The sequence below is a fragment of the Gadus chalcogrammus genome, chromosome 5, assembly GCF_026213295.1.
Source record: "Gadus chalcogrammus isolate NIFS_2021 chromosome 5, NIFS_Gcha_1.0, whole genome shotgun sequence".
NCBI classification, from domain to species: domain Eukaryota; kingdom Metazoa; phylum Chordata; class Actinopteri; order Gadiformes; family Gadidae; genus Gadus; species Gadus chalcogrammus.
Window position 1 is genome coordinate 21,969,688 of NC_079416.1, and position 13,989 is coordinate 21,983,676.

Here is a 13,989-nt window from a genome sequence, read left to right on the forward strand (position 1 = left end):
ACTTCACACGTCATCTTCAATGATGTTGTTTATCTTCAGAGGGACAGCGCACATTGAAAAGTATTGCCCCAGAGTTATCGAACAGCTTATTGACATCCGTTTTACTTTTCGCTTCAAGTCTAATCCCATTACATCCTGGGAGCTTGATGTCTGGTCCCATTACATCGTGGGAGCTTGATGTCTGGTCCTGAAGGCATTGATGCTTTCATACAAAGTGTATGTTAGCAACTAACTAAGTTTATTACAGTGGTTCTAGAACGGTTTATACTAGTGTACCCCCTCTAAGATATTTCTTCAGATGAGTACCCCCTTCCCTGGTACAATTTTGCGATGAAATAAAATAAAATGAACATAAATAATGTATGTGTGTTCTATCTGGAAGTGTAAACATTAAAAGGGTGCAAATACTAACAATTTAGTGATAAACATGGGCCTGTGCTTAATGCAACTGTTGGCTAATTGCTCCCGGGTAATGAAGCAGAACACCTGGGGAGGGTCAGAGCATGGAGAGGGGAATCCCAAACAAATAATCTCTTCCTTTTTAAAACTTTTAAAACGTAAAATTATATTTCATTTTATTTACTGAAAATCTTCTGAATGCACCCTGGACACCAAAGTACCCCTTAGGGTACGAGAACCACCTGTTTAGTGAATAGGACGGTCTGTGCCTGTTGTGACCGCGCCGCACGCTATGTGGCAGTAGCGACGCACGAGCCATCACGTTCACTGACGTCAGGGCGTCGACGACCCGGCGGAAGTGGAAGAGGGCTCATATAAAGAGGGGCACACGCGGGTTTTCATTCTAAAAGCGCATGCTGAGATGGCGGACTTAGAAGGTAATTTGTTGTTCAAATTGTTATTTGCCACTTATCTTGTGAGATTTGCACTGTGACGTTAGTCTACGTGCAGGTGTTAAGGATCAATCTCTGCAGCATGTTATAATGTTAACCTCTGGGTAAATGCTCTGCAAACAGCCTAAATTACTTTCAGTGCACATGCTAGATGATTGAATACCAAGTGTATATTTTGAATGAACAGGGATTATTTTGCATGAAATACTTGTCAGTCAAGTTAATAAAGTGTGACGTACACACTACTCAGGAAAGCTGCTCGTCTTGTTGTGCAAATATGTTCATAACGTTGTTTGTGTTGCATGAGCTTCCACCAAATGCAGAATCGCAACACAAGTGTACGGTGGGCCTGTTCCACATGTTAGCATGTAGCGCAGGTTAGCCAGTTAGCTTAGCACACATGGCCCGTACGCACCACGTGCCGGCCTCTGTGCCACGTGGGGTTCTCCTTGTGCGGGATGTGACGCCGCTCCATAATCTGTTTCATCTGCAAAATTGACATTTAAAATGTGTCGACTACATAATTAACATTTTCTCCACACGCAGGATCGATAAAGAAAAAGAAGTCGAAGAAGGTGATGGAGGAGGATGTTGGGGTATGTATCAGCAATACAGCTTTACATCCGTAACGATCTATTATTTACCAGTGAGATATTAAATAACTAATAAATGGTCTTATTACAGGACATCCAACAGACCGGCGACTTCTTCATCAAACCAGAAGCTAAGGCGGCTGCGTTAGACACGTCGCAATGGCCTCTCTTACTCAAGGTGGGTCCCGAGTCTACAATCATTTTTTTTAGTGTCTAATGGGTCAGAACCAGTCGCTCCGGAGCTGAACTAGCTGTGGACACTCGATGATCCGATTTAGCAATGAATAATGAATACATAGTCTGTTTTTATTGACTGATGGCCGTGCTAAAAGTGGAACTAAAAGTGACTACGTTCACCGGCAGATGTTGATAATTAGTACTGAAGTAGATGCACTGAAGTTGGTTGGGGTTGCATATTTTTTCCAAGCAAGAAATGGGGTCAAAGGTTGAATCACTGCAGCCTAGAAACTCGAGATGAGCAGGAAGTGTGTCTAATGCTTGTTATTGATGCTGCAGATGATTAGTTACAGACATGGTCTCATAGTCAACTAATACCTTAATGTTGACTCGTTGCAAACTAAATGTTCTGGTGGAGCCCTGGGTGGCCTACTGGGTTGGGGGGTCCTACTGGTGGAGCGATGTGAAGTGATGAACCTGTTTATCCATTCTCTGAGTGCTAGCTGGCTCCGGGTTCTGCACTCTCCCGGGTCCGTTCTGGCCTCGGGCGTACCGTCAGTCGCCCCCTCCTCCGCCCCCAGCGTTCTGCTGGGGTCTGGCGGGGGGGTCGCCTGACGGGCAGACGATGGGGCTCGGCGTAACCAAGACGATTTAAACCTCTGATCACATGCTCGTCACCAGTGGGCTCCGTTGTGGGTCACCCCTAAACTTCACAGCTGCTGGGGTTCGAGTCTGTACCATTCTTGAGCAGTACAGAAATCCTCATCTTCTATGTTGTGGATTTCATTAATTGTTTCCATGTCTTTAAACCATGAGTGCAGTTACTGTAACATCGGTGCTTTGTTTTGCAGAACTTCGATAAGCTGAACATCAGGACTGCCCACTACACACCCCTCCCCAACGGGTCCAACCCCCTGAAGAGGGACATCGCCGACTATGTCCGGTAAGAGACCCTCCCGGCTCGGCCTCAGTCGAGGAAACGCCTTTTAGCGATTGAGCAAACGGGAAGAATCCTAGCTTTAATAAGCAGCAGTGAGCTACAAGAAGCCAAATGATGAGCTATATAGATGCATGAGCACGATGTGCGGAGATGACCAACTATCTATCACCCATTGACTGATGGCTTGTAGCGGGGGGGACACTCTGTCCCGCCAGTGGAAGGCTAGTCTTGACGTGCTCCCTGAGGGTTAGTACGGACTAGTGGTTAACTTGAGTTGTTCACCCCCTAGGTGCGGCTTCATCAACCTGGACAAGCCGGCCAACCCTTCGTCCCACGAGGTGGTGGCGTGGATCCGCCGGATCCTGCGGGTGGAGAAGACGGGCCACAGCGGCACCCTGGACCCCAAAGTGACGGGCTGTCTGATCGTGTGCGTGGAGCGCGCCACGCGCCTGGTCAAGTCCCAGCAGAGCGCCGGTACGTAGCGGCGCAACACAAATGACGCAGTAAACTAGGTGATACAGTGAGGCATCTATCTCTGTGGCTGTCGCCCTACACTAAACTGGCCCCTCTCGCTACTCTTCTGCTGTCCCTTGCAGGCAAAGAGTATGTGGGAATAGTACGGCTGCACAATGCTATCGAAAACGAACACACGCTAGCTAGGGTAAGTGTCTCGGCTCGTGTCCCTCGACTAATGTCTCATCCTATAGTGTCATCCAGAGCAGTGTCTGGTCCCACGGGATCTGACGTGCAGCTCCGTGTCTGGTCCCACGGGATCTGACGTGCAGCTCCGTGTCTGGTCCCACGGGCTCTGACGTGCAGCTCCGTGTCTGGTCCCACGGGCTCTGACGTGCCGCCTTCTTGTCCTGTAGGGTCTTGAGACGCTGACGGGAGCGTTGTTCCAGCGCCCGCCCCTCATCGCGGCCGTCAAGCGACAGCTGAGAGTGAGGACCATCTACGAGAGCAAGTTGATCGAGTACGACGCGGAGAGGAGGCTTGGTGAGTTCAGCTTGTCCTCGGTCTCTGCTGTACTATGAATCAAACGATTGATTAACCATGAGCTCCTTGAAGCCAAATGATGAGCTATATAGATGCGTGAGCACTATGTGCGAGGATGACCAAATATCTATCACCCTTGACTGATGGCTTGTAGTTGAAGGACTCTGCTGTGAATGAACGGTTGTAATTCACTTTGGATAAAAGCACTAGAGAGAACCCTATTCGTGAGGTCCTCGGTGACGCTGAGCTAACCCTATTCTTTGTGCTGTAGGGATCTTCTGGGTGAGCTGTGAGGCCGGGACCTACATCCGGACGCTGTGCGTTCACCTGGGCCTGCTGCTGGGGGTCGGAGGTCAGATGCAGGAGCTGCGGCGGGTCCGCTCCGGGGTCCTGGGGGAGACGGTGAGACTAGACCCCCCCTTTCTCTGTACCCTGATCCCAAAGTGTTGAGTTCAGCTCTGGGCTCCTCCCCAGTTCTGGTAATTAACCTTTGGCACAGAAACGGGCGGAGTGACTCGATGTTCAACTGTCAACGCGTTTGGCTTTTGTCTTTCACTCCGGTCAACACGCGATCATTGAAGATGTCCCTGTGTGTTTTGGAAGAATATTGGCATCCCGTCAATTTAAGTTCTTAATACTCCTCACTATGGCCTCTGGTCATTTAATTTGAACACAAAAGAAATGTATATCTATCTGAAGGTCCATGAGTCTTCCTCTAACTGGGAATGGTTCCTCTAACTGGCTGTGGTTCCTCAGGATAACTTGGTGACCATGCACGACGTGCTGGACGCCCAGTGGCAGTTCGACCACAACAAGGACGAGACGTACCTGAGGCGCGTCATCTACCCGCTGGAGAAGCTGATGGTGTCGCACAAGAGGCTGGTGATGAAGGACAGCGCGGTGAGTCACAGCAGCGGACTGCCAACGTATAGACAGGAGTCCGACTCAAAATGTCACTCTACATTAGTTGGTGGAAATGTCCTCCAACTAATGAAGGACAGACTGCATTATATATATTTTTAATTTAATTACAGTGGGGTACTTTAAGCCAAATGATGAGCTATATAGATGCGTGAGCACTATGTGCGAGGATGACCAAATATCTATCACCCTTGACTGATGGCTTGTAGCAGGGACCGCCTCGTCCACTAGGGGGCATTCCACGCACTGTGATGCCTGCAGCTTTAAGTTTAGCCTTCTGACGCGTGTTCCATATTGCAGGTGAACGCCATCTGCTACGGCGCCAAGATCATGCTGCCGGGCGTTCTGCGCTACGAGGACGGCATTGAGATCAACCAGGACATCGTCGTCATAACGACCAAGGGCGAGGCCATCTGCATCGGTGAGTCTGGCTTCTGGTTGCCGTGGGTAACCTGGTCTGGGGTTGCAAACGTCCAATCTAGTAATGGGTGGATGGATGGGACGACAGTGGCTTCAGTTATTGATGCTGCAGATGATAAGTTAGTATCACGGTCAACTAATGTCTTACGGATGACTCGTTGTACACTAGTGATGTTGAAGTGGTCCATGTCTGGTGGGGCCTTGGGGGTCTTACTGGTGGGTTGGGGGTCTTACTGGTGGGTCCGGGGTCTTACTGGTGGGTTGGGGGTCCTACTGGTGGAGCGATGTGAAGTGATGAACCTGTTTATCCATTCTCTGAGTGCTAGCTGGCTCCGGGTTCTGCGCTCTCCCGGGTCCGTTCTGGCCCCGGGCGTACCGTCAGTCGCCCCCTCCTCCGCCCCCGGCGTTCTGCTGGGGTCTGGCGGGGCGGTCGACTGCCGGGCAGACGATGGGGCTCGGTGTAACCAAGACGATTTAAACCTCTGATCACATGCTCGTCACCAGTAGGCTCCGGCCTGCCCGGAGTTTGGCCGCGTGGAACCGCGGACTGACCTGAGCTCTTGTGTTTGTAGGCGTGGCCCTAATGACCACGGCGGTCATCTCCACGTGTGACCACGGCGTGGTGGCCAAGATCAAGCGGGTCATCATGGAGCGAGACACGTACCCCCGCAAGTGGGGCCTGGGCCCCAAGGCCAGCCAGAAGAAGATGATGATCCAGAAAGGGCTTCTGGACAAACACGGCAAACCCAACGGCAGCACCCCCGGGGAGTGGAAGACGGGCTACGTAGACTACGGGTATGGACCCGCCGCCGGTGACTAGCACTAACCAGCTGTAGGTCAGACCGGGACTAGTTGACTAGCCCCAACCAGCTGTAGATCAGACCGGGACTAGTTGACTAGTCCCAACCAGCTGTAGTTCAGACCGGGACTAGTTCACTAGTCCCAATAGAGTAAATGGAGTAAAGTCCCTTCATCAAAATGTTTTGTCGGTCAAGAAAACAAACAATGTCACAGTAATCTGAGGGATGTGCACAACATTGTGGCTCACGCCTGTTCGTTCTTCTTTCAGTGGCAAGGGGAAGAAGGAGCCGGCGGCTGGAGAGGCCGCGGACGCCTCGGCTAAGGTTGGTACTCTCTAGTTTCGCTGCATTTTTCATTTTATTCATTAACAATGAGCTACATGAAGCCAAATGATGAGCTATATAGATGCGTGAGCACTATGTGCGAGGATGACCAAATATCTATCACCCTTGACTGATGGCTTGTAGCAGAGACGCCCTTAGACCAACCGCCACTTGGAGGTAGTCTCTTCTGGTCGTCAAGGAGACCATAGTAGCACCCAAGTTACTTTATTCTGAAGTCTAGTGGAATTCAGAATGACTGCACTTCAGTCTTTCCTTTGGGCCAATGTTGACCGTAGTTTCCCCGTTTCTTCTTCTTCTGCAGAGGAAGAGGGAGGATAGCGACGGCGAAGCGGCCAGTGTTCCCAGTACGCCCAGCACAGAGGTGAAGAAGAAGAAGAAAAAGGAGAAGAAACCGAAAAACGAGGAGGCGGAAGTGGAGGTGACGCCACCCGAAGCGCCGGAGGAGACCCCAGAAGCGGTGAGGAGTGGTTAAAGATCACGGAAAAATTACGTGTATACTCATGAAATTCTTCTCAAAATGTCACACTACATTAGTTGGCGGAAACGTCCTCCAACTAATGAAGGACAGACTGCATTATATATATTTAATTTAATTACAGTGGGGTACTTTAAGCCAAATGATGAGCTATATAGATGCGTGAGCACTATGTGCGAGGATGACCAAATATCTATCACCCTTGACTGATGGCTTGTAGCAGGGACCGCCTCGTCCACTAGGGGGCATCCCACGCACTGTGAAGCCTGCAGCTTTAAGTTTAGCGTTCACCTGTATTATAGAAATTCTTCTATAATGACCACTCACGCTTTCCCCCACTGACCCGTACCCCTGCAGGGTGAGGAGAGTGCCAAGAAGAAGAAAAAGAAGAAGAAGAAGACAGCGGAGGACTCTGAGTGAGGCCTCTGCTGCCGGAGCAGAGACTCAAAGGACAATACGTCTCTAACGCGGTGCGCTGAAGTACCTTCTGGATCTTTTAGTTGCCTTTTTTTTTTTTTTTTTTACACGTCTGTTTCCAGACGTCTGCGGTCGCCCGCTGCAGACATTTGCATTTTGTAAATAAAAACTTAAAAATGTTTTTGGGTGGACCCTCCCCAACTCTTTATGTTGAAAGTCTGTTCTTGCCTTAAATGAACTCGCAGCCCTGTGGTGTTGTCATGGTAACCTAGACCCCCTCCCTATCTGGCCCACTTCCAGGATTGCTGGTTTTAAAAAGATGTATAAAATGTAAAACCTGTTTATATAAACGGCTCTCCCAAAGCCTAAGTAAAGGGGGGGGGTTGTTTTTCAATGACCTGTCATGTATTAAAGAATTTTTTTTATACATAATTGCAATTTACTCAACATTTATCATAGCTTCTCCAGGATTAAGTACATAACCGTTGCCTAGACCGGTCAGTAATGGTCGACTTCAGGAGGTAGTTCATTAAACTCCAGGCCTATCATGGCATTCTATTCATTCAAAACAATAGATTTCTTCAATCTGGCAGTCATTAATTTTTAATCCTAAATAGTGTAAAATGTAATTAAAGAAAATGGCAGTATTGAGTGTCCAACCCGATTTCATCATGCATGAGTTTCAAAAACGGAAGTGCAACATTGGTACCCAGATGGAATTACATAAGCAGAAAAGTCAAACCCTCAACATTTCTTTCAGCACTGAGGAATCTCGGTTCCATATCCTTGTAGGCACCTTTTCAGATTTCAGCAGAATCACTTCGTACTACGTCTTGAACATTCATGTCACCGTTGGGAATCACGACGTGCGACCGACGCACCTACGAAAGACACTGGCATAAGAGAGGGTCTTGTTGGCGTTTGGGGGTGATGTGGACCCGGTTATTGGTTAGGTGTCGGAGCTGCGCTATGAGGTTGGACAGCCGAGGACTGGTGGAGGCGTGGCCGCCGGCCTGCCGGATGTGGGTGTGGCCCTCGGCCGGCCGGCGGTGACCGCAGTACCAGTCCAAGACCTCTAGATGGTGTAGTTTGTCCAGAAGGGCGAGGCCAAGGAAGTCCGACTCTGGCACGTTGTGATGACTAGAGAGAAGGACACAAGATTATTCTGCATCACACTTTACCATGTTACGTCTGATAGATATAGAAAGGCATGTAGAATCACACGCGCTCACTATAGCACACTTTAAAAGATGCAATGTGATGAACAGAGGGGAGACGTCTGACCGTATCTTGAGGGTCCTGAGCTGGGGGAAGAGCTCCGGGACCAGGGCTACGTAGCCCGTTGCCCCCCAGGGCTCCAGGTGAAGGTGCTGGAGCTGGGGTAGCCTGGCCCCCAGCACCACCAGGTCGTCCAGGGTCAGGTCCACGCACAGCGTCAGCCCCACCACGGACTGGGGCAGGCAGTCGGCCCAGGCCCCCAGACGGTGGCCCCCTTCACGCCCGGGAGAAGCACAACAGCAGGGACGTCACACCTCGGTCCCAGGGAACCCGTCGTGCACTTGTGTGCGTGTGTTTTCATAGTGTATGGGTGTGAGTGATTATGTGTGTCTATGTGTTGGTGTGTGTGTGTTGTTACAGGTTGCCTTTGTGGTTTGCTGCTTGTGTATTCTGTGCAGGGAGCTGGGGGGCGGAGCCACACCTATTGGGGGGCGGAGCCACACCTATTGGTGAGCTGCGGCGCACCTGAGCAGGCTTGGCTGAGGAGCCTATAAAGGGTTAGGGTCGTGTCTTGAAGTCGTGTTGGTGGCATAAAATATTGTGGAGGTAGTAAAAGGTGGTAAATTCATCTCTATGATTCCGGCATATACCCTGATAAAGCAGGCCTGAGCAGGCTTGGCCCGGGAGCCTATAAAGCAGCCCTGAGCAGGCTTGGCCCGGGAGCCTATTAAGCAGCCCTGCCCCATTGGCTCACTCTGCCTGGCGTTCAGATGGACATTGTGCATTTGTTGTAGCACATTTCACGTTTCCTTGATTAAACGTCATGCAGTTACTCAGTCTTTCGTGGCCTCCCTCTGTCGTTGCACACCCATGAGCCAGGTGTGTGTGCGCGTGTTTATGTTTCTATGGGTGCATGTATGTGTTTTTATGTGTGTGTGTGTGTGTCTGTGTTTATATGTGTTTGTATGCATGCGTGTGTTTATTTGTGTGTGTGAATTGGGTGTGTGTGTGTGTGTGTGTGTGTGTGTGTGTGTGTGTGTGTGTGTGTGTGTGTGTGTGTGTCCCCTCACCGTGGACGCTGAGGTGGGTCAGCCGGGGCAGGGCCAGCAGCCAGGTGCAGAGGTGGCACTGCGGCCCCGGGACGGAGTACAGGTGCAGGACGGACAGCCTGCGGAGGCCGGCCAGCGGGGCCAGCGCCGCCCGGGTCACCAGCGTGTCGTAGTTCAGCAGCTCCAGGCTGGACAGGGGGAGGGGCCGCGGGCCTGGGGGGGGGTCAGGGGTCACATGACAACCTGGGGGTTACACCCGCAGTCTATAGGTCAACGTCTCTACAGGCTGTCGGTCAACTAACCACCTTACTGTCTGTTGGTCAACTAACCACTCTACCGGTTGACAGTCAACTAACCACTGTACTGGCTGTCGGTCAACTAACCACTCTACCGGCTGTCGGTCAACTAACCACTCTACCGGTTGACAGTCAACTAACCACTCTACCGTCTGCCGGTAAACTAACCACTCTACCGGTTGACAGTCAACTAACCACTGTACTGGCTGTCGGTCAACTAACCACTCTACCGGTTGACAGTCAACTAACCACTGTACTGGCTGTCGGTCAACCAACCACTCTACCGGTTGACAGTCAACTAACCAGTCTACCGTCTGCCAGTCAACTAACCAATCTACCGGCTGTCGGTCAACTAACCACTCTACCGGCTGTTGGTCAACCAACCAATCTACCGGTTGACAGTCAACTAACCACTCTTCTGGCTGTCATTCAACTAACCATTCTGATCATCGTCCCGCCTCCACCAATCACCAATCAGCTCTGAGCGGGAATTCCGACACAGTGAAAGAGCATGAAGGACCCAACCAGACCCTGACACCCCCTCAGTGCTGGGGTACACCAGACCCTCAAGACCCCCTCAGTGCTGGGGGACACCAGACCATCAAGACCCCCTCAGTGCTGGGGGACACCAGACCCTCAAGACCCCCTCAGTGCTGGGGGACACCAGACCCTCAAGAACCCCTCAGTCCTGGGGGACACGTCCAGAGCTTCGGTGCGTCAGAGGAGGTCTTCATGAGACCCCCTCTGGCGGTGCTGCTGTCTCTAGGGTGCTGTGGTCTGCAGGGTGCTGTGGTCTACAGGGTGCTGTGGTCTACAGGGTGCTTCTGACAGCAGGGTGCTGTTGACGGCAGGGTGCTGCTGACTGAAGGGTGCTAGTGTCCGTTTGTTGACACAGGGTTTGGTATCCAATCTTTTTATCATGAGGAAACAGACGTTGCTGCTGATAGAGGAAACCTCTCCCACAATCACTCCACTGTTCCCCTGTTTTATTAACTGTACATTAAGTATCATGATTCTAAGGATTGTCGTGTTAACGACGATAGCCTGTTACTATTCGGCTATTTGAAAGGTGCTGTAAAGTGGGTTTATTTATCACACACACCATCATCATCATCATCCTCTCATTCTCCTCCTCCAACAGGAACCAGGAAAAACACACAGTAGGCCTATTTGTTCCTATGTATTTAAACGTCTAGTTGTACAGCCGTTATCATAAAGGTACGGCCACACCAACCGCGTTGCTCGCGTTATGGTGCGGCCACACCAACCGCGTTACTCGCGTTGGACAACGCGAGTACCGCGCCTAACATGACGCTTGACCAGTGTGTGGTGGTTCAACGCTCCAACGCGTCAACGCGCCAACGCAGCTAGATGAGTCCATTGTCCATGCAAGTGAACGGAGCGTTCCCTCTTCGTCATAACTATCAAACCAAACATCCTTCACATTCACTGAGCGAACATTATGAAAGTAAAATGCACATTTCTCGCTAGAAATGTTTCCATAAACGCATTTAATGGCGTAACTATGTTACTATTTCCACCCAGAAGAAAAAAGAAAGATGTCGGCCGTATGCTTCTGTGCAAGCTCACTACTCTCTGCCAGTGACGTCGGGTCAAGCTCCACGCTGATTGGCTACCGCGGCTAAGCGTCACGCGTTGGAGCGTTGAAAGTTCAATTTTCTGAACTCCGGGCGTTGGTGCGTTGGGCGCGTTACTGCGTTTACGTGCGTAATTACGGGCAACTGCCGCGCCCAACGCCCCCAACGCAACGCTTCAACGCTTCAACGCGTGTACCGCGCCTAGACCAATGGTTCCCTATGCAAAAATGCCGATTTTCAACGCCCCCAACGCGAGCAACGCGGTTGGTGTGGCCGTACCTTTAGGGGCGTTGAAAATCGGCATTTTTGCATAGGGAACCATTGGTCTAGGCGCGGTACACGCGTTGAAGCGTTGAAGCGTTGCATTGGGGGCGTTAAGGCTGGTTTATGCTCGGTTACGTAAGCGTAAGCGCAAGCGCAAGAGGCCCTTGCGCCCCCCTTGCGCGACTTCTCACGTCTTGCGTGCGTCGGGCGATTTTTCTAGACTTGCGTCATTTTTTACGTAAGCTTTTACGCGAGCCGCCCAGCCTGCAAGGCTGTGATTGGTTTGCTGGTCTGGTTACTACTTCCTGTCTGGAGTATCACCCGGCAGGCTCATATACAAAAGCATTAACCTGAAGTGAAGTTAACTTTGCTGCCAACACATTATGTCGTTTTAAAATGTAGAGAGATATGCACATTTATACAACCCCAATGATCAACAACTTCATCACCCCTGTTCCTCTGTCTGTTGCCATCATTCACTGTGTATGGGGAGAACACGATCTGGCACATAAACAAACCAACGACTCCCACAGACAAAGACGTCATTCTCGAGGTCGTCTTCAACGAAAAACTTTCCTCCACATATTACTCCACCTACTGTTCTGGCGGTAAATTGCTTGGCAACACGCGCAACACGCGCAACCTAAAAGGGAGCATGAATTGCTTTGAGTAGATTTTGCGCAACAACGTAACACCAACGCTGAAGCATGCAGCCGCCTTTAAGGCGGCTGCATGCTTGTTGCCAAGCAATTTACCGCCAGAACAGTAGGTGGAGTAATATGTGGAGGAAAGTTTTTCGTTGAAGACGACCTCGAGAATGACGTCTTTGTCTGTGGGAGTCGTTGGTTTGTTTATGTGCCAGATTGTGTTCTCCCCATACACAGTGAATGATGGCAACAGACAGAGGAACAGGGGTGATGAAGTTGTTGATCATTGGGGTTGTATAAATGTGCATATCTCTCTACATTTTAAAACGACATAATGTGTTGGCAGCAAAGTTAACTTCACTTCAGGTTAATGCTTTTGTATATGAGCCTGCCGGGTGATACTCCAGACAGGAAGTAGTAACCAGACCAGCAAACCAATCACAGCCTTGCAGGCTGGGCGACTCGCGTAAAAGCTTACGTAAAAAATGACGCAAGTCTAGAAAAATCGCCCGACGCACGCAAGACGTGAGAAGTCGCGCAAGGGGGGCGCAAGGGCTCGCAAGGGCCTCTTGCGCTTGCGCTTACGCTTACGTAACCGAGCATAAACCAGCCTTTAGGCGCGGCAGTTGCACGTAATTACGCACGTAAACGCAGTAACGCGCCCAACGCACCAACGCCCGGAGTTCAGAAAATTGAACTTTCAACGCTCCAACGCGTGACGCTTAGCCGCGGTAGCCAATCAGCGTGGAGCTTGACCCGACGTCACTGGCAGAGAGTAGTGAGCTTGCACAGAAGCATACGGCCGACATCTTTCTTTTTTCTTCTGGGTGGAAATAGTAACATAGTTACGCCATTAAATGCGTTTATGGAAACATTTCTAGCGAGAAATGTGCATTTTACTTTCATAATGTTCGCTCAGTGAATGTGAAGGATGTTTGGTTTGATAGTTATGACGAAGAGGGAACGCTCCGTTCACTTGCATGGACAATGGACTCATCTAGCTGCGTTGGCGCGTTGACGCGTTGGAGCGTTGAACCACCACACACTGGTCAAGCGTCAGGTTAGGCGCGGTACTCGCGTTGTCCAACGCGGTTGGTGTGGCCGCACCATTAGTCAAGTCGGCCACTGTGAGAACATCAACCCTTTAGTACCACACTGTCTGGAGCCTGACCTTCCAGCTGCTGCTGAACCGAGGGCGGGCTGAAGAAGTTGTCCGGCAGGCTCCGGTGGGCCACCATCTCCCAAGACAGGTGCTGCAGTCTGGGCAGTCCGCTCAACAGGTCGTGGAAAGCGCGCAGCGGGATGCGCTCCGTCCCGTCGTGGTGGTGCAGAAGCTGCGTCAGATTCCGCATCTTGGACACGGTGCTGATAAACTGGACCGTCGGAGAGCGGAGCTTCACGTTGCACACGCTGAGCCGGGTGACCTGCAGGGACAGCAACTGCAGCAGGGGGCAGAGGTCCAGCGGACACTGGGAGTTGTGGAACGACAGACTGGTGAGTTTGGAAAAGCGGGCCAGAGTGTCTAGCGGCTGCGGCTCCGACCAGTAGTCCAGCGCGACGCCTGTCACGGACGGCAGCGCGTCTGGCAGCGGCCGCAAATACTTCTTCTTGCCTTCCCTCAGGACCAAAGTGCGGACGTTTCTGCGAGCCAGGGTTCTCCAGAACCCCCGATTGTATCGTGAGAAGTCATTCAGGACCACGGAGAAATCTTTCCAAAGATAAACATTTTTATCTAGTACTTCTCTGAAGTACCTGCAGGTCGCGCGGACGCTGTGTTTATCCCGTGTCGACAAGAAAGTGAACGCGTGAATCCAGACCTCCTCCGGGAGAGAGTACTCCTTTAGCGGCATGGTAAAGTCCGCATGTGTAAAGCTCACGCTTTAATTATCCCTTAAAATGACTTTGCAACTCTTCCCAAATCCTCGTATCATCGATGATCGGATCACACCGCTGGTCGGGAGGCTGACGTCACGACATAAACG

The 13,989-nt window shown here is 51.0% G+C and overlaps 2 protein-coding genes and 8 non-coding genes across 11 annotated transcripts; 9 read left to right on the forward strand and 1 right to left on the reverse strand.

Moving 5' to 3' along the window:
- The first annotated feature begins 766 nt into the window (after nt 1-766).
- On the forward strand, nt 767-7,711 carry dkc1 (dyskeratosis congenita 1, dyskerin). Its single transcript, XM_056589999.1, has 14 exons — nt 767-836; nt 1,398-1,447; nt 1,536-1,622; nt 2,473-2,564; nt 2,851-3,035; nt 3,158-3,222; nt 3,431-3,557; nt 3,829-3,959; nt 4,314-4,457; nt 4,779-4,899; nt 5,471-5,693; nt 5,968-6,022; nt 6,345-6,500; nt 6,876-7,711. Exons 1-14 carry the CDS (start codon nt 821-823, stop codon nt 6,936-6,938), a joined length of 1,515 nt encoding a protein of 504 aa, XP_056445974.1. The 5' UTR covers nt 767-820; the 3' UTR covers nt 6,939-7,711.
- LOC130383369 (small nucleolar RNA SNORD17) lies at nt 2,085-2,288 on the forward strand. The gene has a single exon (XR_008895808.1). It is a non-coding gene; the product is annotated as a small nucleolar RNA SNORD17 (small nucleolar RNA).
- Nucleotides 2,668-2,746, forward strand: LOC130383347 (small nucleolar RNA SNORD83). Its single transcript, XR_008895786.1, has one exon. It is a non-coding gene; the product is annotated as a small nucleolar RNA SNORD83 (small nucleolar RNA).
- Nucleotides 3,629-3,706, forward strand: LOC130383342 (small nucleolar RNA SNORD83). Its single transcript, XR_008895781.1, has one exon. It is a non-coding gene; the product is annotated as a small nucleolar RNA SNORD83 (small nucleolar RNA).
- Nucleotides 3,994-4,127, forward strand: LOC130383368 (small nucleolar RNA SNORA36 family). The gene has a single exon (XR_008895807.1). It is a non-coding gene; the product is annotated as a small nucleolar RNA SNORA36 family (small nucleolar RNA).
- On the forward strand, nt 4,605-4,682 carry LOC130383343 (small nucleolar RNA SNORD83). Its single transcript, XR_008895782.1, has one exon. It is a non-coding gene; the product is annotated as a small nucleolar RNA SNORD83 (small nucleolar RNA).
- Nucleotides 5,185-5,388, forward strand: LOC130383370 (small nucleolar RNA SNORD17). The gene has a single exon (XR_008895809.1). It is a non-coding gene; the product is annotated as a small nucleolar RNA SNORD17 (small nucleolar RNA).
- LOC130383345 (small nucleolar RNA SNORD83) lies at nt 6,084-6,161 on the forward strand. Its single transcript, XR_008895784.1, has one exon. It is a non-coding gene; the product is annotated as a small nucleolar RNA SNORD83 (small nucleolar RNA).
- On the reverse strand, nt 6,509-13,982 carry im:7136021 (uncharacterized). Of its 2 annotated transcripts, XM_056590001.1 has the most exons (5): nt 13,179-13,982; nt 9,224-9,415; nt 8,220-8,427; nt 7,995-8,075; nt 6,509-7,946 (listed from the first exon to the last, which is right to left on the reverse strand). In XM_056590001.1, the coding sequence occupies exons 1-5, from the start codon at nt 13,855-13,857 to the stop codon at nt 7,817-7,819; spliced, it is 1,290 nt and encodes a 429-aa protein (XP_056445976.1). In that variant the 5' UTR covers nt 13,858-13,982; the 3' UTR covers nt 6,509-7,816. The 2 variants fall into 2 exon arrangements, with proteins under 2 accessions (XP_056445976.1, XP_056445975.1); XM_056590000.1 differs by having other exon boundaries at nt 6,509-8,075.
- Nucleotides 6,656-6,733, forward strand: LOC130383346 (small nucleolar RNA SNORD83). The gene has a single exon (XR_008895785.1). It is a non-coding gene; the product is annotated as a small nucleolar RNA SNORD83 (small nucleolar RNA).
- Nucleotides 13,983-13,989: the final 7 nt, after the last annotated feature.